General features: G+C 35.1%; 1 protein-coding gene across 11 annotated transcripts in view; it reads right to left on the bottom strand.

Annotated features, from left to right (window-relative positions):
- Positions 1–2,405: 2,405 nt before the first annotated feature.
- The window catches only part of CCDC18 (coiled-coil domain containing 18), an 89,136-nt gene continuing 64,667 nt past the window's right edge, over positions 2,406–26,874 (bottom strand). For all 11 annotated transcript variants that reach the window (XM_088791330.1, XM_088791332.1, XM_088791331.1 and 8 more), the window contains 3 exons: positions 25,936–26,136; positions 16,376–16,843; positions 2,406–10,453 (listed from right to left, as the gene is read on the bottom strand). In XM_088791330.1, coding sequence (XP_088647456.1) covers positions 10,439–10,453; positions 16,376–16,843; positions 25,936–26,136 — 684 coding nt within the window. In that variant the 3' untranslated portion in view covers positions 2,406–10,438. The remainder of the gene's footprint in view (positions 10,454–16,375; positions 16,844–25,935; positions 26,137–26,874) is intronic.

The raw sequence follows: 26,874 nt of genomic DNA, 5'->3' as shown, positions 1-26,874 counted from the left end.
CAGAGTTGAACATATCATTTTGCAATTCATCAGCATGTAGACTGTATTTAAAGCAATGAGACTGAATACAATTACCTATGGGGTGAGTTCAAGTGCAAAAGAAAAGATGTCCTAGAGACAGACCTGGGGCACTTTAATATTTAGAGGTGGAGTAAAGGAAGAAGTGACGCAGAAGAAACTCCAGTAATACAGAAGGAAAATCAAGAGCATACGGTAATGGAAGCCAAAAACAGAGTGTGCTTTAAAGAGGAGGAAATGGTCACCTCTGCCAAATCCTACAGAGAGGTCAAACTAGAGAGGACTGAGAACTGCCATTGTATTTGGCAAGCTGAAGTCATTGTGACAGATCTAATGAAAGTCATTTCAGCAAATGGGATGAACACGATTGGAGTGAGCTGAACAGAGAAAGAGAAGTGAGAAGGTGGAGAGAGCAAGTATAGGCAATGTTAAGTCTCACCTTGAAAGGATGCTGAGACACAAGGCAGACGCTGGTGAGGATATGGACTCCTGGGTGAGTTTACTCAAGGACAATACTAAGGTCTGATGCAGATAATGGAAGGAGTAAAATCCTCAACTAGTTGGGCTTGAGATCCAGAACCCTAGAGAGAAGAGGGTATAATTCTTCATCATGAAAAGAGGGTGTACATGTATTCAGTTAGGTAGGTTAGTAGATTTGATGGTGAGAAAATGAGGTACTTATTGCCTGATGGCTTCTGTTCCTTCAGTGAAGCGTGAAGTGAGATCACCAGTTGAAAGTGAGGGAAGATGAAGTGTTGGTGCTTTAAGAAGAGAGGAGATGTACAGTAACTTGTAGCGAGTCAGAGGCAATGTCATATTCACATCTGTATCCTAGCACAGAGTCTGGCACATGATAGGCACTGAAAACATGTTTGAAGATTGACTGAAAGTAAAAATCAGACAAGAAAGAACGGTGATACGCATTAACAATTTACATCATAACAACAAGAGTGATATATTACACTTTACAAGGCCACCTTTCTTACTATGCTAATCTTAAGGGTGAGGGGATTCTGTGTTTTCATCTTTATAGTCTCAGGATGTACATAAAACAGTGCCTGGCACAAAGTAAGTGCACAATACTTTTCAAAAAATAAATGACTATAAACACAAGGAGCTTCTAATCCCAGGAGGATTTAAATACTTCAAGTGATGAAAAACTATAGTGGATTATAAAGATAAATGGATGCTTTAGGGACATTTTGAGGGAATCACAAAACTTTCTTTGTAACATTATTTCAAGAATGAAAAATGATTTTTGTAAACTTTTTTTTATTAGTTTCAGGTGCACAAAACAATGTAATAGTTAGACATTTATCATTTATATCCCTCACACAGTGACAACCCCCCTGCCCCCATCTACTACCCCTCTGACATCACACACAGCCATTTCCACTGTCTCTATTCCTAAAGCTGTACTCCGCTTCTTGTAAATATATATATATATATTTGTATATATATGTATATAAAATTGTAGTTGACTTTCATTATTGTTCAGCTTCAGCTTCAGGTGTACAGTGCAGTGATCAGGCATCTACATCATCCCTGAGGTGATCTCCCTAATGGGACAAGTGTCCATCGGATACCCTACAAAATCTTTACATTACTGATTACATTCCCCAAATTGACTTTCGTATCCCCGTGCCAATCTTGTGGTTACCGATTGTGCTTTCTAATCCCCTTACCTTCCCCCTTATCCCCAGCCCCCCTCCCATCTAGCAACCCTCAGTTTTCCTCTATGTCTCTGAGACTGTTTCCGATTAGTTCATTCATTTATTCTTTTCCTTAGATTCCACATATAAGTGAGATCATATGGTATGTTTTTCTCTGTCTGACTTTTTACACTTAACATAATGTTCTCTAGGTCCATCCATATTGTTGCAAATGGTAAGATTTCTTTTTTCTTTATGGCTGCGGAATACTCCATTGTATAAATGCACCACAGTTTCTTAATCCAGTTGTCTACCAATGGGCATTTCGGTTGTTTCCATGTCTTGGCTATTGTGTATAGTGCTGCAATAAACATAGGAGTGCATAAATTTTTTTGAATTAGAGTTTTGGATTTCTCCGGATAGATACCTAGGAGTGGAATTGCTGGGTCATAAGGTAGTTCTATTTTCAGATTTTTGAGATACCTCCATACTCTTTTCCATAGCGGCTGCACCAATCTGCGATCCCACCAACAGTGCACAAGAGTTCCCTTTTCTCCACATCCTCACCAGCACTTGTTGTTTGTTGATTTATTGATGATAGCCATTTTGACTGGGGTGAGGTGGTATCTCACTGTGGTTTTTATTTGCATTTGTCTAATGATTAGTGAGGTTGAGCAGTTTTTCATGTCTATTTGCCATCTGTATGTCCTTTTTAGAAAAATATCTCTTCATGTCCTCTGCCCATTTTTTAATTGGGTTGTTTCTATTTTTGGAGTTGAGTTGAGTGAGTTTTTTAATAAATTTTGAATATTAACCCCTTATCGGATATATCATTGGCAAATATCTTCTTCCATTCAGTAGGATCCATTTTTGTTTTATTGATGGTTTCCTTTGCTGTAAAAAAAAAACTTTTTAGTTTGACGTAATCCCACATGTTTATGTTTTCTCTTACTTCCCTTGCCCAAGGGGATATATCAGTAAAAATCTTACTCTGGGTAATGTCTGTAAACTTTCTTCCTATATTTTCTCCTAGGAGTTTTATGGTTTCAGATCTTAAAGTCTTTAATCCATTTTGAATTTATTGTTGTATGTGATGTAAGGAGGTGGTCCAGCTTCATTTTTTTGCATGTGTCTGTCCAGGTTTCCCAGCGCCATTTATTGACTAGACTGTTTTACCCCACCATAAATTCTTGCTTCCATTGTCATAGATTAAATGACCATATAGGCATGTATTTATTTCTGGGCTCTCTATTCTGTTCCATTGATCTATGTATCTGTTTTTATGCCAGTACCATGCTGTTTTAATTACTGTAGCTGAAAAATGATTTAAATGGATATTTAGTGACACCAATGTGGCAACTCTTATATTTGCTTGAGTTTACAGACTCTTTGATCTTCTTCTATAAGTAATAAATTTTGTCTTGTTCAGCTAACACTGTGAACTCCATTCCCAAAAGCTTCAGAACCACTCATCTTGCTTACTCTCCTCCTCTAGGAAGACTCAGGGAGATTTCTTCTCTGTCCCATTGATGAAGTACCACATTCCCCAGTGTCTGCTGTGGAAGACCAGCCCCAAGGAGGGTTATGCGAAACTGGCAGATTCTCTTGACTCCTACGTTAGGCTTTTCTTACTCCTAGAGTTTTGTATAGCATGGCCTCCCCATTTCTCGTAACACCGCTTTCAGGAGTAAAATACTTGAAAAAAGTACTATAAAAATGAAAAGTATGCTTGGAAATATATGAGGGAAGGAGAGGGAGGGAAGGCAGAAAAACGAAACAGAGAATGGGAGGCAAAAGAGAAATTTGACCACTTTAAAGTCAGTTAACATTATTATAGTCATTCAGTTGAGCAATGAAAGAATATGACAACTTCACAGGTGCGAAAACAAAAACAAAAACCATGGCAATGGGGAAGGCAAAGAAAAGTTGACAAAGACTGTAACTCTGAACTGGTCCTCTTGCCCTGGAATGATCCTACAAGCTATTTTTACGCTGCGGAGAAATGTAAGCGTGGCCATAGCTATCTCTGGTTTCATGTTTATGTATCACTGCAAATCACAAAGGAGAGCGAATATAAACATATTTTACTAAGTAAGGCCACTGGCTTTTCTGATCAGAGATATTTCAGAAGGGAGGAGGCAGGGACCACTACTCAGTCGTTGTGTAACTTGCGCCCTCTAGTGGCTATTTAGATTCCCGGTATGTGGATCCTAAAATGCACTTCTGAGGAGGAAAAGACCTTTAGAAAAAAAAGAACTAAACTTTTTAGAAAACCAACACCACCAACAATAAAAAACTCACGTCGTTTTAATATCCTAATACAGAGGGTGTTTTTTTTCAGTGTGCTCTGGCGGCAATGCTAAATTTTTAAATTGGGGAAAATAAAATATTTGCCTGTTATATAATTATTAAAAATAAACTGTCTTTGACAAAATAAAATGGCAGTGTCTAAGACAATAGTAATTAGTCCTTTGGGCAGGTTTCTCCTGTCCGTTTGCCAATATCTTCATCCAATTCTACCTAGAGAATTTGCACAGGGGAATTGAACCTTTCCAATAGGTGAATACAATGCTAAATAATTGCTATTTACATATTGATGAATGTACTTGGAAAAACATTATTCTATTAAAAATCCTTTCCTCATCGTTTGTGTGTAAAGACTATCCTTTTATTTATGCTTAGGTAGCTCTGCAGAGCTTGACACTATTTTTTGTGAATTTGCTGTTTAATCCAGTGTTAAACATGATTGAAAAAAATCTTCACTTTGATTCTTCACTAAGTTATTAGTAATGTTTGATACAGCTATAACAATCCAAACAGATCCCAAGGTAACTATGTCATAAATTGTTTGATAGCCTAAGGCTTTGGGCATTATTTGATAGGCAAAAGCAAGCTGTGATATTGACAGCATTCTTTCAAAGATAGATTACACTATTGGTACTGTAAAGGACAAACGAGATCAGGAAACGAAAGACCAATTTGGAGGCTAGTTTGGATAGTCCAAGTGAAAGATGATGCAAACCTAAGCTAATAAGGCAGAGAGGATGGAAAAGATGGGCCAGGTTGAAGATTTATCTGAAAAAGAACATTCACCACTACTGATTGAATATGAGAAGGGTGAGAGGAAGGAATTGAGAATAACTGAGATTTCCAGCTTGGGAAAATGGATGGATGGTGACACCATTAACTAAAAGCAGGAATCTAGAGGACCAGAGTGTTTTGTTTATCCAGGTAGGTAATAAATAAAATGTGAACAAAACAGGGGCCACACACTAAACCTGACAAGCTCAGGAGGCCCGCATGGCGGGCCTTACAAACCCAGAGACCAAAGTAACCACACAGGGTGGTCTGCACGTAAAAATTCCTAACTAAAAGCGGGTCATGGTGGGTAGTCACCCCCTGGGCCTGTAGCTTCCTCGATAAGGTCCATCATTACCTTTGAAATTGTCTATTGTCTTGGCGCATCTAAGATAACATACCTTTGAAATGTCAGAGTTAATTTTCTTTTCCAGACCCCTCAAAGGCACAACCGCCGGCACCAGAGCACGAGACCACGTTGTTGTCTTGTTGCCCACGTACCCTCTCTATGTGCTGTAAAGGTTAACTGTCCTGTACCCACCAATGTATGAGAAGTATGTGTCTCCCCGTTTTACTTTTTTATCCAATCTCAGAGATTTTCCCACTTTGCTTTCTCCCATCTCTTATCTACCACCAATGAATTTCATGTGACCTCCCTTTGTCACATTGTATGTGACAATTTCATGTGTCTCTTCCTTTGATTCTAATGTATAAAATAAGCTGCAAAACTGCCATTCTCCAGAGCATTTGCTCAGCTGTTGAGATTGTACTTATTGGCAACTGTTGCCAGTTTGGCTCAAATAAACTCTTATAAGACTTTTTCTTAGGCTGGATGTTCTCTCATCGACAATGTGTTTTGTATATCTAGGTAGAGGTGTCCAGAATACAGTTAAAAATACGAGTCTGGAATTCAATGTTGAGGTTGGCATTTAAGAAACAGATTTGGAAGTCAATGTTTATAAATGAAGCCATGAGAATAGATAAGGCCACCAGATAAGCACACTAGAGAAAGAAAAGAAGAGGCCCAAGAAAATCATGTGGGACCCACTGCATTAGATGTGTTAGGGACCCTAAGATACGAATTATCAGAATTACAAAAAAAGAAAATAACAAAACAAACAAAGAAAAAGAATGATCAGAGTTAGAAGGACCTTGGACAACGGTATTTGAGAAGATCAGAGAGGACAGACCATCAAACCATGGTAGTGGACAGTGTCAAATTGAGCAGAGAAGTCAAGTAGACTATGCATTAAAAACCAGCCATTTGCAATGAATTCACAGGCTAAAATAACTACCATTCAAAACCAGGCAGACAAATAAGCATACTAATCAGGATGTAATACAAAACAGCCAATGATTTCTAAAAGCTTGTCAAAATTCTTTTGTTGTACTAGAATTTAGATATATCAAATACTGTTTGCATGGGCTCAGTGTACACACACACACACACACACACACACACACACACATTTTTCTAGTAACAGAATTGGATCGGTATTCTCATTAAACAGCTTTAATTTCAACATAAGGAAATGAAAATCTTAAGGAGTCATAAGTTTCCCTCTAATTACCACTGTAGTTGTATCTCACCAATTTTAACTTTTGTCTTTATTACCAAAGACAATACCGACATTTTCTATTTATACATTCTTTGACCCAAGGTTGTATAATTTCCACATAATTTTCTGGATTTTCTAGATATGTAGTTACTGATATTTACTTTAATTACATTGTAGTAAGAGAACACACTCTATATCAGTCTTTTGAAATTTATTGAGACCTAAATTGTGGCCCAGCATATGATCTCTCAATATTTCCTGTGCAATTGAAAGCAATGCATATTTTGCAGTTGTTTGGAATGGTATTCTTTACCTTCAGTTAAATCAGCTGATGGTGGTGTTCATATCTTCTATACCCCTACTGAGTTTTCAGTCTCTTATTTTTTAAATTACTGAGGGCTAACCTTGAATGTTTCCCTTCTTTTAAGGATTACAACCTTGTGCTGCCTGTAGTTCAATACCTAAAGAACTGCCTTGCATATTTTGTCCAGTTTTATAATTGTATAGGCATCGAGGGTAAAAGCAATACTAGTATCCAGTCATGGCTGGAAGTGTGAGGTTGTATACTCAAAGTCCATATTCTTAACCACTTTTGTAAATTATCTCTTTAATGGGAGTCTATATATAGGACAATGGTAAATGGAAATAAGTTCTTAATAATGTGGAAAAACATCAACAGCGATTGGAGAATGAGAGAGCTGAAAGAATAAGACATTATTGTCATAGAATGTGGATGTTGGAATATAAGAGTTCATAGAATGAACACATGACAATCAGATCCTGATATGGCCACAGGTATGGCTGGCTAAAACATAATAATCTAATCTGTTTTGCAGAAAGAGAAAACAGTGATCTGATAGCCATCAGATTATGATCTTTGACGGCAAGAACTGGGTGAATAATGACGGTAAATAAGCAAACCATCTAAACAAAAATGGAAATAGAAAAGCAGGAAAAGTTTTGAGGCAAGATAATGAGCTGAGTTTTCGATAAACTTAAATTTTTCTTAAAAACAATCTACAGGATATCCAGGGAATTTTCCAAGTCAGCAACTGAATATATAGGTCTGTTGCAAGGAAAAGATAGAGGTAGATCTGGAGGTTATTACCATAAAGATTCTTATTGAAGCAATAGGACTCGGTAAGATTAACTAAGAAGAACATATATCTTTAGAATAAGAAAGGTCCAACGCAGAAACCCAGGAAATCCCAAAATTTTAGAGACAAGTAGACTAAGAATGGATGTTCAGAGAAGTGAAAGGCAATATAAAGAGGAAATCTGGTATACCAGTTAAGAACATGGACTCTAGAATCAAATACTTGATTCAAATCCTAGATGTTATACTTGTAAAGAAAGCTCCATGACCATGAGAAAAATTACTTAACGCTTCTGTCTGTGCCTGTTTTCTGTAAAAATATAGCGATAAATAATAGTATATACCTGATGAGAGACAAATAATGATGGCTCTGAAGTTCATCTGCCCTCAGCCCCCTGCCCTCTCACACTTTTACTAGCAAAGATCAACAAGTTTGAATGAACTCAACAGAGGAACAAAGTTTCCCCCTTTCTAACAAGGCAGTTTCCATTGGTGCATAGCTGCACAGATATTCTCTGCCCACCCCAACCTAATAAGTGTGTAGAATATTATGAAGACAGGGTTCCTCTCGGCTGCAACTTTGATCATGGTGCATGCAGACTAGGACGGATTTAAGCTGTAGGATAAGAGTTTGGGGGACTGTGTGTACTCTGCTACTACCTTCCTCACTAAGATTTCCTCAAACTATTTTATGTCTACATCACGTGGCACTATAGTGCTGTGTTGCATGACCTTCTTGCAAGATATTTCCTCAGAGGGTTGTTGTGAAGATTAAATAAATTACTATTTGTAAACTGTTCATAACACTGCCTAGAATGTAGTAAACATTATGTAAAAGTTAGCTCTGTTTTTAAAAGGAGAATCAGGGAAGACTTGCAGTGATATTAAATGAGAGCTGGTAAACAAGGTCAAATGCTACAAAAAATTAAAGTATGAAAATAGGACACTGGGAGTGGCAACAGAGTAGTAGGAGTGAAAGTCAGATTGTATTAACAGAGAGTAAAACAGGTAGGAGAGATGACTTTTCCTAAGAAATTTTCTGAGAAAAGGAAAGACAAAGTACACCGGTTAGGGCTTTTTTGCTTCCAAGTGACAGAAATCTAATTTGAACTAGCTTGTGACAAGAGCTTCCTGTGAGAATATTGTGGTGTTTAAGAATGCAAGGTCCACAATGTGGCTGGTCTCACAAACACGTGGAACCAAGGATCACCGGTATTTTTCTTCTTGTTTCTCTCTGTCGGTCTGCTTCATTTGCTCTCCTCCTTTATCCAGACTAGTTGCATTACTTCTTTGGCCCACATGGGAGGAAATATGGCCATCAAGAGCTCTGGAGTCTTGCATTTCACAGTCCAGGCACAAGAGATGGTACAGTGTGATTTTTCTTTTTCAGTTCGTTTCAAAATTCTTAAAAAAGGACTGTGGCCCTACAAATTAAGTGTCTAATCCTGGGTGAATCAACTGTACCAGGGATCATAGAGGTTAATGGATTAGGACATAAAATGGCTATTTCTATTGCAACTATATGAATCCAGTGGGATGTGTAAAAGATCAAACAAAATAATAAGCCTGCACTATAAGGAGACAGAGCATTTTCTTGAGGGGTAAGTAGTATAAAGGTGGGGGTTTTAATGGTGGTAGTTTTAGGCTAGAGAAGGGATTTGAACATGTTTATATGAATGGAGGCAAAGGAAAATAATGGAATTTTGTGCCCAAGTAGAAGGATTAGCCTTGAAGAGAAATAAGCCTTTCTGAGATAGGAGGGAAGAAAATATGAATGTACATGGGCATATGAAGGTCTAGACCTGAAGACCTCCTATTTATTCGTCACTAAGCTATCTCAAGAGAGTGGGAGACACAGTAAAAGAGATGCTTGAAAAGAATAATGAGTATTAATATACTTGTAGTGAAGAAGAGAAAGGAAGTGAAAAGGAAGAGGTTAAAGTTTGTCAAAAATTGTTCATAGTCCAACTCAGATTGGAAACTATAAATTTATTAAGGTGCCAGATGTACACTGTGACTCTACTCAGTAATGCTCACTCATCTTATGAACAAGAACTCACAAGGCACATGCCCGAAAGACAGGGGAAAGGGAAATAAGGGTGCTGGCTAAGGAGACTGAACTCTTAGGAGCAAGTTGTTAGTAAGTAGCAGTAAAAAGATAAACTTTATTCCACCTCTGACAAGTAATTCCAAATTCTGCATTAGCATTGTTCAAATGGTACTGTCAATATATTAACGGCTTTAATGATTAACTATTAGAAGATTAACTCTGTATTATTGTCTAAGGATCATTTATTTATATTCACTTACAAATTAAATATTTGGTCTAAAGACATCAAATCTGAACTGTTGAGAGATTTATAAATTCAAACGTTTAAATGTCTTCTTTACTTTCCTGCATAATTTTTATTCTACCATAAATCTAACCATATTTAAATGGAGTCACTAACCCAAAGTCCATCTCTTGATGCTTATAACAAATCAATTTCTTTGGAACACATACTTGTGTCTTTGTTAAATAATTCTACCTGTAAAACAGGAATAATAATAGTATCTACTTTACAAGACTGCTATGTGGATTAAATGAGTTATCAAATGTAAAGTGCCTAAATAGTGCCTGATAAATACTCAACAAATTATGAAACTGTACCATTATGAATCCGTAGAATGACTTCTAAATTCATATTACTTATTTAAAAAATAAAGTATTACTAGAAAAATAAACAATAGTATGGTAGTTTGATTGAAAATATAAATTACTCAATGTACATATGCATTTTAACAATAATTTTTATATAAAAAAACAAAGATAAGGAAAGCAGCAAGTTTAAACCAAAAATAATGAATAAAAGGAATTAATTTTCACAAAAACATAAGTAAACATTAGAAGAAAGAACTTTCTTTAAGAATATTAAAATATAATATTTATTCAAAAGCAATAAAATAACAGCTTCTATGAAGTATGAGCTACATATAAGAAAACACAGCACAGTACCAAAAATCCCGTTTTCCATCACAGCAACATCTTCTTTTAGTTATAAATTCTCTCCCTGGAATAGTGCAAAATAATAGCTTAGTACTGAAGTATTCTTATATTGATTTAGCATTAAATGCCCACTGTAACAATCAGAAGCATGATTTAAAGCAAGAGTGAAAATTACTTTTTTTAATGTGAAAAAAAAGTCAATAATGGAACACATGAATGTAAAAAGCAAATAATTCTGGTGGGAGGGGTAGGATGGGAGTGCAAGGTTAAAAAAAACGGGACAGAATAAAAATCAGATAGTTAGACACTAGTGTCACATAGTTCGAATGAGGGCAGAATAAGGAAGATAGATGGAGGGTGACGTGAAAAAAGTCAATGGAAAAGAAAGAAGGAAAAAAATAGAGCAGGAAAGGAAAAAGAGAGGAGAAAAAGTTTACACAAAGAAGTAGCACAACATAAAGAAGTAGAACAATAAAGGAGAAGTCCCAGGAGAGTCTAAAAATGCAGGTCAAACAGTCTTGTCATACCTTGGTCTTTACCTGGGCCAGGAATCTAAAATGTTAGCATGTCTCTAGTGCATTTCCACTTCATCTTGTTTTTTCCATCTTTAATTGTTTTTCCTATAGCATATTTTCTCAATTTTTATTTTTCATCTTATTGCATGGTATATAGATCATATTCTGTAAACTACTTTTTCTTTTTAGAAATAAGATGGATATAAATAATACTTCTTATAACTTCCTAATAAACTGTGAATTGATTAATTAATTGGTATTTACAACACTTCCACTGCTCTAATCTAAAACAAAAGTTCTTTATTTGAAGCCTGTGAACTCTTTGAAACTGTGTTCAACATTGTGTGTATGTGTAATTTTTTGTGAGTTCCGAAGTTTTGTCGGAGTCTGAAAGCAGAATACTGCTGTGTCACAGGCTTTATTGTGAACAGAACTGCCAACATAGTTAACCATTAGGAAAATTAGTGTTTGGGCTGCAACACAAGAAAGAGAGCTAGCACTTATGAAGCACTTCTCACAAAACAATTTCTATGTTCTGCTGTTCAGGGGATTTTAAGACTGCACTCTCTGGGGCAGGGCTCGATTAAGGCCAATTGGTGCCCTAAACACAGCCCAGCAAAGTCCCCTGGCCCTTTCATTGCTTACAATAATGAGTGTAAGGGTCCTTCACACAAATCAGCTTATGAATTAAATGCTATCTGGACTCAGCTGGTTTTACTCTCTACAGTAGTGAAACTCACACCATAAGTCAGAAACAAATGTAATATTTGATGACATCTCAAACCGAGAGCTTTTAAACTTTAGTCACTCACGATACCAAAGAAAAAGATTTTTTAACAGTGCGAATTAAATTGGGACATGGCAGATGGAGACAATTCCAAAAAATTCTACTACAGTTAAGTGCGGCAGTGAAAGAAAGAGTTAAGGGCGTGACAGCTAGAGCAGGGTGCTCTTATGGTGCGCCGCTTCCCTGGTGCCCTAAGCTCCTGCTTATTCTCCTTAAAGGTTAATCCAGGGCTGCTCTGGGGTCTTTGCATAAGCAGCCATGAAACAGTGTGAGCAAGTCACTGGGTGAAGGTCAGAAACAACACCCTCAATCAGATAAATTATCTTTGCATATGATCAACATATTTGAATTTCCTTAAAACATTTCATTTAAACAACAGTTTCTTTGGCTTAAAAAAATTTTAAATTCTTTTTGGAAATGAGAGACCATTCACTGTCAGACTATTAGTGGGTGAAATAAGCTGAGGACTAGAACTAGCCTGTAGATCATGGTTCTACATCCCAATATAAAGCATCTTATGTAAAACTTTACAAAGTGGTACACATTTATTAATATACACATAGATGCCCATGAACAGTTAAACCATAGCAAGTCAAAGTTTCTTTCAACAGTAGCAGTCCTCACTCTGAATTTTCTCACCTTCCATTAAAAAACAAAACAATGAAATTAGAAAAAAATGAAGGCCCAACAGAAAAAGCATTGAGGAGATATCTTCAGTTAACTTTCCCTTAGGATTAAGGTGTAATATGCAGGTAATGACCATAAGAGAACTGAAGAAAACTCACAGATGAGCATTTGTCAAGCGTCAGTCCCAGCCTGGGTCCCAAGGGAGCACTGAACTGAGCACCCAGCAACCCTAAGAGCCAGACCCTTACATCCAAGACAAAAATAAGTCAACACAGGCAATGCAACTGAGGGTTATGAGCCATGAGAGCTTAAAGTTGTAAGTACTGTGGCTAATGCAAATGTAAAACTCAGTAGAGTATCACTAGTAATAAACAAAAGTTAAATTCTATGTGTATTCTTTGGCAGGACTTTATTTACGGTGGCCAAGACATGGAAACAACCAAAGTGTCCTTCAACAGATAATTGGATAAAGAAGATCTTGTATAGATACACAATGAAATATTATTCTGCCATAAGAAAAAATGAAATAGTACCATTTGCGACAACACGGATGGATATTGAGATTATAATGCTAAGCGAAATAAGTCAGACAGAAGTCAAGAACCATATGATTTCACTGATTTGTGGTATATAACACCGAAAACAACGAAAGAACAAGACAAACAAATGAGAAACAAAAACTCATAGACACAGACAATAGTTTAGTGGTTACCAGAGGGTAAGGGGGGAGCGGGTGGTAGATGAAGGTCAAGGGGATCAAATATACAGTGATGGAAAGAGAACTGACTCTGGGTGGTGAACACAAAATGTGATATATAGATGATGTATTACAGAGTTGTACACTTGAAAGCTATGTAACTTTACTAATAATTGTCACCCCAATAAACTTTAATAAAAAAAAAAAGAACTGGCTACAATACTTTGCATATTTTAATTTGGGACTGAGCTTCCATGATCATAGAATAGGAAAAATGACTTGAAATACTCAAATGCATCTACCTAGAAATCATTCTATCAGTTGTGTAGTAACTTTTAAGTCCCATCCTCTTAATCCCTAATTGACTAAGCAGCTATAAGACCAAACTAGACAATACTGAAGAAAATATAAATACAATTAAGCAAATAGCATATTAACTTAATATGTATATATGTATATATTAGTATTATATGTATATGTAATATGTATATATTAGTATATTAACTTAATAGTATATTAACTTAGTGGTTAAGAACAGAGACTCAGTTTCCTCACCCATGTAATGGGAATAATAACAGTACCTACCACAGTAGAAGAACTATTTGGTACTATTAGGATAATAATAGTACCTATTGCAGGGTTGTTAATAAAGATTAAACGAGTTAATTTATGTAAAGCATTTACAATAGTGCCTGGCATATAGCAAATGCTATGTATTACTATGATCACAATCTGTCACTGTACTTATCCAATTTATCCTATGTAAATTAAGTTCCATTTTACTAAAAATAGACTCTTGCACACCTATGACCCTAAAAGTTATTGGAATAGAGCAGAGGTCTTACAGGGAGCATCTAGAAAATGAGAATTTTACTTCTCATCTCGGAAAATTACAGATATTTGTGAGAGTACTTTTTGGTTGTCACTATGATGGGGAGAAAGGGATATCCTGTTGCTAGCATATAATATAGACAGGGACAAAAGATGTCACATGTATTCTGCAGGACTGTTCCACACAATAAAACTATCTGCCTGGCAGTATTACTAGAATTCCCCATTTATATTTTCCCACTCTCCAAGATAACTATTTCATATACCTTCCTGTTCTTAAACCTCCAACACCTCACCCTGACTTAGCGATCATCTTTCTTCCATATTACCAAATATGGTATCAATGATCAGGCCTCACTTTACTTAGCAACATTTGATACGGCTGATCTCACCCTCCTTGAAGCACAACTGTCACTTGGTTTATGGGATATTACGCTCTCCTAATTTTTCTCCTGTTTCACTTTACTTCTCAGTTAGCTCTACCGGATCCTCAGCTTCTTGAATGCCAAAGGCAATTTAGCTTTACTAAATTAGGCTTGGTTTTTGGACTTCTTTTTTCTACCTCCATTAATTCCCTTGATTTAATCCAGCTTTATGGCTTTAACTACCCTCTACTATGCTGATTATATCTAAATTTATAACTTCAGTCTCATAAACCTAATCACTCATTTGTCATCTCCACTTGGACATCTAATAGAAATCTCAATTTTAATATATTTAGAATCCAACTGTTTTCTCTATGCCTCCACATCTACTCATCTAGTATTCCCCATCTCAGTAAATGCTCAGTTACTCGGGCAAAAACCTTTGGAGTCTTCCTTGACTTCTATTCCACGCAAAACCTACACCAAATCCTGTTGGCTCTACCTTCAAATATATCTAGAAACTGAACCATTCTCACCACTTCTATATTTATCCTCCTGCCTATTCAAAATCATCTTTTGCCTGGATTATTGCAAGTAGCCTCCTAGTTGATCTCTGCTCTTGTCCCTTTACCATCCATTCTCCACAAAGCAGCCAAAGTGGCTGCTTTACATCAGATCACATCACCTCCCTAAGCAGAACCCTCCAATTGCTTCCCATCACACTGCAAATAAAATCCTAAATTTACAGGAACTATAAGACCACTAGGGCACCCCCCGCTCTCCTCTCTCCTACTACCCTCCCTCTCGGTTACACCAAACCGGCCATATATCTCCTAGCTGTTTTTTGAACATCCCAGGTATGCGACCACCTCAGGACTTTGGTACCTGCTATTGTTATCCCCTTTCCTCCAATGCTCTTCCTCTAGATATAGAGATAGTTTATTTCCTTACTTCCTACAGGACTATGATCAAATGTCACCTTCTCGTGAGACCTTTCCTGACCATCCTATTTAAAATAGCACCCATGTCACACTGTATCCTCTTACCAGCTTTTCTTTACAACACTTATTTTCACTTGGCATTAGAACACATGTCTATTTACTTGTTTATTGATGGTCTCCTCATTAAAATGTAAGTTCTGTTTGGACAGGGTCTTGGTCATTTTTGTTTATTTCTATAGTCCCAGTACCTGGTATATGGTAGATGCTCAATAAATAATGAATAAATTGAATGGCTGAATAAATGATACACAGGAAACACAACTGCACTTTTAAAGGCTATATGGAAACTAATTTTATCAGGCTCGATAGAAGATTGCCTTGTTTATTACGCCATTTGCCTTGTTTATTATACACTTGAAATTTCATAATGTGCAAATTTTGTTTTACCAATAGTATCACTACTTTTATATAGTTTTCTACTTACAAATAGTAAATTAAGTTCTTTTTAATGTAAGGAAGAATATGAAAAAACAAAAAGCTCTAACAGTCTTTGCAATGGATCCATTCTAAAAACACTTGTTAAATTGTTTAGGTCACCAACCCTATTATGATATGTTTGAAAACAAGGCAAATGGGCACTTGAAAAAGCTGATGTGAAAGAGATTCTTATTTCCATATGTAAAATATAGATTAAATGCTATAAACAATGTTGAGTGTCCACAGGCAAGTGTCGTAGGATAAAGTTGCCTCTTCAGTATGATATGCTCAGAGAATAATGGGAGTAAATAAATCATGTGAATTGGATATTCTGAGCCACTGTGGAAGTCTATGACCAAAACAAGGGTTACCTTAATTTTTACTAGAATGGTATCCAGCAAGTCTGGGAACACAACTAATTTTGACACTCCAAAAACATTTTCCAATATTCTAGAATTAAAAATGCTTTCCTTACATGAAGCAGAATTATTTAATCAGATATAGATATTACATTTAATCAAATATATAGGCTATTTTAACAAAAGCTACTTCTCAAAGGTAAATTTTCATCTACTCGTCTGGGGTAAATGCATTCCAAACTCACAATGAATTTTTCTGTACTTGTTTCAATTTGTGTATATCATCTACTGGCACGCTTTAATTAAATATATGGATTTTTCTACCAGTAGCAAAGTGACATTCAATGGAGACAAATTATTATAACTTCTAATTTATGAAATACATACCTGAGTTAAACCAGCACCTGTTTGCACAGAAGATTTTTTTAATAGTCTCACTTCTCTGTTTATGTATCTTAGCATTCCACTAAGAGTACTGAAGTCATTATTTTCAGAACTGTCATCTTCTAGGTCATATGTGAGAGGTTTAAATGAGTCTGACGGGATATAAGTCAGATCTTTCTGGCTTTCTTCCAATGTTGAAGGTTGTTCTAATCGCATTTTTTTTAAGTCCTTCAGTAAGTCTTCAGAAAGATCTTCATCACTGTGAGTTTTGAAACTAAGTTCACTGGCACTAATAGAGCGACGCAGTTTTCCACACTTGAAAAAAGCTGTGTGAGAATGTTTAGCAAATTTTGGATCTTGAATGTCAGGCATAATTTCTGTTGAAGATGCAAAAGGGGCTGGTAGAAACTTGATGTCTTCTGCCCTTTCATGTCCAGAAATTTTGGCTTGTAATCTTGTTAATTCTGATTCCTATAGACAAATTAGGACATAGTAGGTGCTCAATATACTTCTGTTAAATTAATTACTTAGAAAATCACAGACTCTTAGAAGTCATCTAAGTCAACCTGCATCTCAGTACAGAAATTCCTTTTATAACAACTCATCAGAAATTTTCAAGCTCTGTTGAAACCCTTCATTTTGGACAATTACATATTTCACTTGAAATATATTTAAACTACACTAAGGAATGCCATGAAAACTAGATTTTCCTTATAGAATTTTTTTTTTTTTAGTGTTAATGACAATAGCAATTTCTAGTCAAGACAGAAACCTTATATCTAAAAATTTCTCTGCAAAAGTGTAGAGATACACTATCTTTTGTTCATCTAACATATATATATACACACACAAAAACTCCCTTCAGAATTTCTAATAGGAATAAATAAATGTGTATTAGCGATTCTGCTTTGTATGTCCTCATTATAAGAAAGCTTTATTATGCTAAAAAATTTTCAAAGAAAGACATTTAAGAAAGTGATTAATAATACTTAATAAATCTATCCTTATTAAATAAACTTTTCATTTCTATGATTTTTCCATGTCCTTCCTTTGGGTCACTGACCCTGTTTTGGGATCCTAAGAATGAGACCACATATACTGGAAAGCCAGAAAGCCTAAAAAAGTGAAGAGAAGACAGTTTATTTATATTTAATTTTTTATTGGGGAATATTGGGGAACAGTGTGTTTTTCCAGGACCCATCAGCTGCAAGTCAAGCCATTGTTTCTCAGTCTAGTTGTGGAGGGTGCAGCTCACTGGCCCATGAGGGTATGGAACAGGCAACCTTGGTGTTATGAGCACTGCACTCTAACTAACTGAGCCAACCGGCCGCCCCAAGACATTTTATTTTAAAAAAATAAATAATTTGTGTACTAGTCTCCTGTTCAAATATATTCTCTTTTTCTTATGGGTGTCCATGAGATATAAATTTCTAAATCAGCCACTTCAAATCTGATAGTTTCTATTTTTTCCAAATACTGTGCTTATAACTGTCATAACTACAGTGTACATTACAAACCAAAGTTTAACATATATATTTCAGTTGTTTGATGTCATTATACTACTTTATCTAGATAAACTTTGTAAGTGGCTGGAGTGCCAATTTTTTGTAGTGAATATTGTACTCACATTCTTATAATTAATAAAGTAGCTATAGAATTGATATATATACAGTTGTGTGGGGAACTGTTTTGTTTTTTTTAAACTCTTGTAGGTTATCTAGTCATAGAGAAATGTAGTATCTCAGATAAGTAGGATTCCATTTAACACTAACTTTTACAATAAAATGTAGTATACTGAATACAATGAATATAATTCAACTTTCTCTTAAGGTCACTGTTGTAATTATTGTTGTAGTGTAGGGTACTAAAGGTTTTAGCTTTGCCTTCGCTCCAGCTGCCATCAAATACGAGGCACTAGTTAGGGTACTAAAGGAAATGAGCTGGAAAGATCAATTGCCTCAAAGACTGTTCTCCCTCACTTCTGTTTCTGTTCTCTGTCGTTTAATGCTGCTGTTAATGGAATTGCTTTCCATTATTTATAGCTACTTCTAATTGTTACAGTTATGCCTGCTTCTGCTCTATTAGCTTTTCTTACTTCTTTCTCTCTTATCCTCCTAAACTCCTCTTCAGTCTAGGCTTTAGAGCCAGTTGACACTGATTTTGAGAGCTAATGTCAGAAAACAAATGAATTCTGTTTTCTGACTGGTATATTGGCTAAGCATGGTACATGTTCTAATATCTCTATATGTACATTTCATTTTAGAATTGCTGCTGCTATTTACCCAATATTTTGGTAATTTCCAAAGCAGATGAAGTTTAAAACTTCTGAATAATAGACAAGTGCAATCCAATTGTATTTATCTCATTGGTAATATCTAACAAGTCAGCAGAGATAACCACTGTGACAAGGGATATACAAAGTAGAACCTTTTACATTTTTAGAGTGAATTTTTCACAATAAAGTTTTATAATTTTGTATAAATGTTGTAAATCCCCAGAACATTAGGTATATTAATGTTTCAATAAAAGCAAAAATAATGTTCAACTGAAACATAATTTTAGATTGTCTATTCAGCTTTCCTCTAGTACTGTGAATATCAAGTATATTATATAAGAAATTTAAGTGCTCAGCTTAGTAACTAGAAATATTTCTAAGGTATTATTTTAGAGTTTTTGGCTTTTCAATAATTTCCATTTTGCTATAAAATAATTAATTGCTTTACAACTATCAGTGAGATTGTTCTTTTTTTAAGGTCTTGGCTAACAATGGTTAATCATACATATTGGCAGTTTTGAAGTAATATTAAAATTTTTATCTCTATGCTTCAATATTGATATTAATTCCAAATTCCAAAGTAAACTGCCATGATCAGTAGGTGTGAATAAGTAATAATGAGCTATTTGAAAAATGACATAAATATTCAAACCCAGTAAAAAATAAAAGAATAAAAAACAATCTTGCATTTTCTAATTTATGATTTTTAAAGGAACTTTACTTTTGAAAAATGCTACTTTTTAAATACACCAAGTATAAAATCCTCTAAAGTAAACATTATGATTAAGTTTGTATTTGTATAAGTTCAGGGCCAAGATGGTAACATAGGATGCTCTTCCCACAACACACCAAATCTATATAGCTGGCTACACAACGAGCTATAAATCCCATGCCCAGCACAAAGCCATACAATGAGAAGGAACACCTGACTCCCAACTTCTCCCTGAGGAGTAAAGGGTTTGGACCCCACATCTACTGCTCCAGTTTTTAAGATTCTCACCTGAGGGATGGGTCCCCAAAACAGTTAGCTCTGAAAGCTAACAGGGCTTGCATCCATGAGACCCACAAGACTACAGCAAAGAAACAGTTCTTAACAGGGTTGGGAGGACACACCACAGCTATACCCATAGGACTCAGCAGGTAAAAAGAAGATCATGAACCAATCATTCCCTGAAAGAGGTCTATTATCATACTTTAAAAGCTGTTGCCTGAGGTTCAGGCTTCAAATACAGCATGTGACTATATAAATTATCTGGAAACACTAACCTATTGAAATCTAGTAAGTTAGATAGGTATTCTAAGCATAATATACAACTGTGAGCAACCAGTATGTTGCTATTTCACTATACTTATGGCCTACTACATGCTTTCCCAGCTGTTGCATGAGAGTTCAGCTTTCAACCAGCCTGCATCTAGGTGCTGATTGAGATCTTCCATTTTGGGATATTGACAGGTCCCTCAACCAGTAGGAGCCACTAACAACAAGAAGGCTCTTTGGACGATCACAAAGGTTTGAAAGACAACAAGGAGCTCAGGTCGGGCTGACTGATAAGGCACATCTCCTACATAAGACCCCTCCATCAAAACTGGGAAAAGTAGCTGCTTTATCTAATGCACAGAAACCAACAAAGAGAGTCAATGTGTTCTAAACAAAAGAACAAGATAAATTTCCAGAAACAGACCCTAATGAAATACCTAAAAGAGAAACACCTAAACAGAGGTGATAGGCTTGACCTAGATACCAATAACCATCATAAAAATGCTGACCAAGGTCAGGAGAATAATGCATGAACACAGTGCTAGTTTCAACAAAGAGGAAGAAAATTTAAGAAAATACCAAACAGAAATCACAGCGCGAAGAATACAATAACTGCACTGAAAAATTCAAAAGAGGAGTTCAACGGCACACTAAATCAAGTGGAAGAAAGGATCAGTGAACTTGAAGAGAAGGCAGTGGAATTCATCCAATCAGAGGAGCAAAAATAAAAGAATAAAAGAGTGAAGATAACTTAAGGGACTAATGGGACACCACCAAGGAAACAGACACATGCATTATAGGGGTCCTAGAAGGAGAAGAGAGAGAAAGAGAAGCACAAAGATTATTCACAGACAAAATGGCTGAACACCTCCCTGATTTGAGGAAAGAAACAGACATCCAGATCCAGGAAGCGCAGAAAGTTCCAAATATGATGAATCCAAAGAGACCTGCACTAAGACACATAATTATCAAAAGTTAATTATGGAGAGAATCTAAATGCAGCAAGAGAAAAACAACTTGTTCCATATAAGAGAACCACTTCCCGCCTTAGATAATCAGAGAAATTTTACAGGCCAGAAAGGAATGGCACGATATATTCAAAGTGCAGAAAGAAAAAACTACCAAGCAAGAACACTCTTCCCAGCAAAGTTGCCTGTCAGCAGTGAAGGAGAGATAGTTTTCCAGATAAGCAAAAACTGAAGGAATTCATCTCCACTAGACTGGACTTACAAGAAATGTTAAAGGGACTTCTTCAAGCTGAAATGAAAGGACACTAACTGGTAACAGGAAAACATGAAAGTTTAAATCTCATTGGTAAACTTAAATATATAGTTATATTCAGAATACTCTGATGCTGTAATGGTAGTGGGTAAATCACTTATAACTCTAGAATGAAGGTTAAAAAGTATTAAAAGTAACAGTGATTATAATAATTTGCTAATGGATACAAAGACAGAATTGTGACATCAAAAATGTAAAATTGAAGAGAGAGTAAAAATGTAAAGCCTTAGTATGCATTCAAAATTAAGTTCTTATCAGCTTAAAATAGACTGTTATAAATGTAAGATGTTTAATGTAAGCTTCATGGTAACCACAAAGCAAAAAAATCTATAGTAAATACAAAAAAGATAAATACAAAGGAATCTAAGCACACTACTACAGAAAATCATCAAATCACACACACACACAAAAAGAGAGAGCAAGAGAAGAAAGGAAAAAAGGAATTGAAAAAAGCTAGAAAACAATTAACAAAATATAAATAGTAGGTCCATATCCACCCATAATTACTTTAAATACGGATAGACTAAATTTTCCAATCAAATGGAAGAAGGAGAATGGATTAAAAAAAAAAGATCCAATTATATACTGACTTCAATCTTAAGGACACACAAAGACTGAAAGTGAAAGGTTATAAAAATATATTTAATGTAAATGGAAACCAAAAGAAACTGGAGTAGCTAGCTATACTTATATGAGAAAAAACAAGAGACAAATAAGGTCATTATACAATGATCAAGTGGTCAATTCAACAAGAGGATAAAGCATTTGTAAATATATATGTACCTGAAAAACACAGGAGCACCTAAATATATGAAGCAAACATTAACAAACCTGAAGAGAGAAATAGACAGCAATATAATAATGGAAGGGGACTTCAATACCCCACTTTAATTGATGGACAGATCATGCACACAGAAAATCAATAAGGAAACATTGGACTTGAACTATATATTAGCACAAATGTACTTAACAGACATTTACAGACCATTCCATCCAACACAGGAGTATACTCATTTTTCTCAAGTGCACATGGAACATTCTCCAGGATAGATCATACGTTAAGTCACAAAAATGTCTTAATATACTTAAGAAGACTAAAATCATATCAACCATCTTCCAACCACAATGGCATAAAATTAGAAATCCATTTCAAGAAGAAAACCAGAAAATTACAATTATGTGAAGATTAAACAACATGCTACAAAACAACTAATGGGTCAAAGAAGAATTCGAAAGAAAATAAAAAATTATCTTGAGATAAATGAATGGGATGTAGAAAAAAGTCGAGCTGAAAGTTTATAATGATAAATGCCTACATTAAAAAACAAATATCACAAATGAACACTCTAACTTTACACTTTAATGAACTAGAAAAAGAAGAACAAACTCAGCCCCAAATTAGTAGAAGGAAGATCAGGGTGAAAATAAATTAAATAGAGACTCAAAAGACAACAGAACAGATCAATAAAATTAAGACCTGGGTTTTTAAAAAAGTGAAATAGACAACCTTTAGTTAGACTTACCAAGAAAAAAAGGGAGGACTCAAGTAAAATCAGAGACAATTTCAAAGACCAGATGGTTTCACTGGTGAATTCTACCAAACATTTTAGAAAGAATTAATACCAATCCTTCTCATATTCTTCCAAAAAGCAGAAGAGGAGGTTACATTTTCAAACTTATTTTACAAGGCCAGCATTACACTGATACCAAACCAGACAAGGACACTGAATTCATTTATTAGTTCTAACAGTTTTTTCATAGATTCTTTAGGGTTGAGACAAGAAAAGAAAATTACAGGTCAATATCTCTGATGAACACAGAAGTAAAAATCTTAAAAAATTATTAGCAATCCACTTTCAACAATACATTAAGAGAATCATACACCATGATCAAGTGGGATTAATTCCAGGGATGGAAGGGTGGTCCAACATTTGCAAAACAATCAGTGATACACCACATTAACAAAGTGAAGCATAAAAATCATATGATCATTTCAATAGATACAGAAAAAGCATTTGACAAAATTTAATATCCACTAATGATAAAAACTCTCAACAAGTGGTTATAGAGGGAACGTACCTCAACATAATAAAAGTCATATATGCTAAGTTGACATTTAACATCACACTCAACAGTGAAAAGCTGAAAGCTTTTCCTTTAAGATTAGGAACAAGACAAACATGTCCATTCTCACCACTGTTATTCAACACAGTACTAGAAGTCCTAGGAAGAACAACTGGTCAAGGAAAAGAAATAATAGTAACCAAATTGGAAAGGAAGAAGTAAAACTGTCTCTATTTGCAGATGACAGGCTAGTCTATATAGAAAACCCTAAAGAATCCACCCAAAACCTGTTAGAACTAATAAATGAATTCAGGAATTCTTTGTTGCAGGAATACAAAATCAATATATAAAAGGCAGTTGCAGTTCTACATATTAATAATGAACTATAAGAAAGAGAAATTTAAAAAACAATCCATTTATAATTACTTCAAAAATAATATCTAGGAATAAATTAAACCAAGGAGGTGAAAGAACTGTACACTGAAAAGTGTAAGGCACTGACAACAGAAAATTGAAGAAGACACAAATAAATGGAAAGTATTCTGTGCTCATGAATAGGAAGAATTAACACTGTGAAAATGTTCATACTACCCACAGCAATCTACAGATTCAATGGCATCTTCCACAAAAATATAATAAACAATCCTAAAATTTGTATGGAACCACAAAGACCCCCAAAAGTCAAAGCAATCTTGAGGAAGAAGAAAGTTGGAGGCATCGCACTTCCTGATTTCAAACTATACTACAAAGCTATAGTAATCAAAACAGTATAGTATTGGCATAGAAATAAACTCATAGATCAATGGAACAGAGTAGTTAGCCCAGGAATAAACCCATGCATATATGGCCAATTAATTTTATAACAAAGGAGCCAAAATATACAATGGGGAAAGGATAGTCTCTTTAATATATGGTCTTGGGAAAACTGGACAACCATATGCAAACGAATGAAACTTGACCACTATCTTACACCACATACAAAAATTAACTCAAAAAGACTTGAATATAGGACCCGACACCATAAAACTCTTATAAGAAAACAGTGGGTAAGCTACTTGACACTGGGCTTGGCAATGATTTTTTTAATTTGACACCAAAAGCAAAGGCAACAAACGCAAAAATAAACAAGCAGGACTACATCAAACTAGAAAGCTTCTGCACAGGAATGAAAACCATCAATAAAATTAAAAAGCAAACTATGGGATGGGAGAAAATATTTGCAAATCATGTTTCTGATAAGGGTTTAATAACCAAAATATATAAAGAACTTATACAAATCAATAGCAAAAAAACAATGTAACTTAAAATGGGCAGAGGAACAGAGCAGATATTTTCCCAAAGACATACAAATGGCCAACCAGTACATGAAAAGGTGCTCAGTATCACTAATCATCAGGGAAATGCAAGTCAAAACCGTGAGGAGCTATCATCTCACATCTGTTAGAATGGCTATCATTACAAAGAAAAGAGGTAAGTGTTGGAAGGGTGTGGTGAAAAGAGAACCCTTGTGCACTGTTGATAGGAATGTAAATTGGTGCTGCCACTAGGGAACACATAGGGGTTTCTCAAAATATTTAAAATAGAACTACCATATATATGATCCAGCAACACCACCTCTGGGTATATATTGAATGAAAACAGGATATCAAAGAAATATCTGCACTCCCATGTTCCTTTCAGCATTATTCACCATAGCCAAGATAAGGAAACAACTAGATAAGGGTACTGCATGGTATCACTTCCATGTGAAACCTTAAAAATAAATAAATAAATAGTCAAATTCATATAAACTGTGAACAGAAAAGTGATTGCCATAGGTCAATAGCGAGAAGTTGGTAAAAGAGTACAATCCTTCAGCTACATGAGCATCTAATGTATAAACTACATGGTAATTATAGTTGGTAACACTGTATTGTGTAACTGAAATTTGCTAAGAGAGTAAAATGTTGTCACCAAAAAAATTTTTTTTAATTAAAAAAAACTTTGTGTTTAAACATTTATAAATTATTTCTCCTGTGGTAATATGATACACATCATATTAATAATTACCAAATTTAATGTCTTCTAAATAAAATGCTTTTCAAATAGGTCAATATTTGGTCATATAATCCTCTACAAACTATAAGACTGGGAAAATAAATCATAAATTTACTTTTTCATAGATATGAATGGATGAAAAAGGAGCTCTGTAGTAAATCTAATGGAAAGTAACCTCAGGATGATCTGATCATAAATTCCTACCTGGGCAGATCATGGTGACAGTCAGGCCTCAGGCCTGGAACTTCCCAATAAAAGGTTATCTTCGCCCTAAGCAAGCCCTACCCATTGTTCTTGTGCACCTAGATTAACACACCTTTGAAACGCCAGAGTAATCCTCTTTTTCAGAGGCATAACCACCCTCAAGAAAGCACATAATTCTGTTAACTATCCTGTAATCCAATCATAGAGATTTCTCTGCCTTGCTTTCTCCACATGTCATGTAATCTTCCTTACATTCCCTCCTTAAATCCAAATGTATAAAAGAAACTGCAACTGTCATTCTGGGAAACATTTTCCTCAGTCTGTTGAGATTTTGCTTCCAGGAATGTCCTCTGTTTGGCTCAAATAAACTCATAAAATTTTTTTTACAGGTTTGGACATTCTGATGTCAACATATGCTATACATACTTATATGTGTTTACTTACTTTAATAAGTAATGCTTCATTTGTAGCTTCAATTACTTCATTTCTGTCTTGGACTTGTTGGTGCAAACTGCTTACAGTGTCCTGAGCTTCTTCTAATTCTAGTTTTGCCTTCTCCAACTGTTCATTTAGTTGCTGAACAGAAGTCTTTTGAGAGTCGGCAGAAATATTCCACTTTTCATGGTTCTCTTGATGTGAAATCATCTATATAGCCCCAAATTGAAAAGGAAAAGAAGAAAATAGTGTGGAGTTGGTTTCAACAACATTCTAATACTTTCCACTTCCACTTAAATGAAAGTGAATTGTTTTTAGTCACAAACATCTAATTTCTCAACAAATAACATAATACAGGAAAAAGGGGGAGGAGTAATGTACTGTCTGAAATTTACTTAAGACTGAAAAAAAAAATGGACTGTTTTTGGATCCTTATTTGAACAAATCAACTATAAAGACATTTTTGTGACAATCAGGGAAATTTGAACAATGACTGGATAGTTGATGATATTAAGGAATTACTGTCAATTTTTAGGTGTGATTTATTTTTAAAAATAGCCTTTGTTTTTTAGAGATAGTTAGTGAAATGCTTACTGATGAAACAATGATGTCTGGGATTTGCTTCAAAATAATATGTGATATGTGGAGGCGGAGGGGGAAGGGAAGTGAGTGAGGTTAAAGATATAGAGAGCATACTTCCCAGTTTGCCTACAACTAACTGGGTTTTATGCCTTGGGGTCCTGGTTAGTTAGTAACAGCCTCCCTTTTCATTCTCAGAGTATTCCTTTAAATAAAAGAAATGGTCAAAATACTTATAGATGAAGTCAAATTGGCCAAGCGTTGTTAATAATAAATATGGGAGGATTTATACTCTCTACTTTTTTTTCATTTATTCTCTCTACTTTTGAATATGTTTAAAATTTTCCAAAATAACAAACTTTTTAAAAT

This window comes from Rhinolophus sinicus, chromosome 14 (genome assembly GCF_057876585.1).
Source record: "Rhinolophus sinicus isolate RSI-liver-muscle chromosome 14, RSI-T2T, whole genome shotgun sequence".
NCBI lineage: Eukaryota > Metazoa > Chordata > Mammalia > Chiroptera > Rhinolophidae > Rhinolophus > Rhinolophus sinicus.
This window is presented reverse-complemented; position numbering and strand designations above follow the sequence as displayed.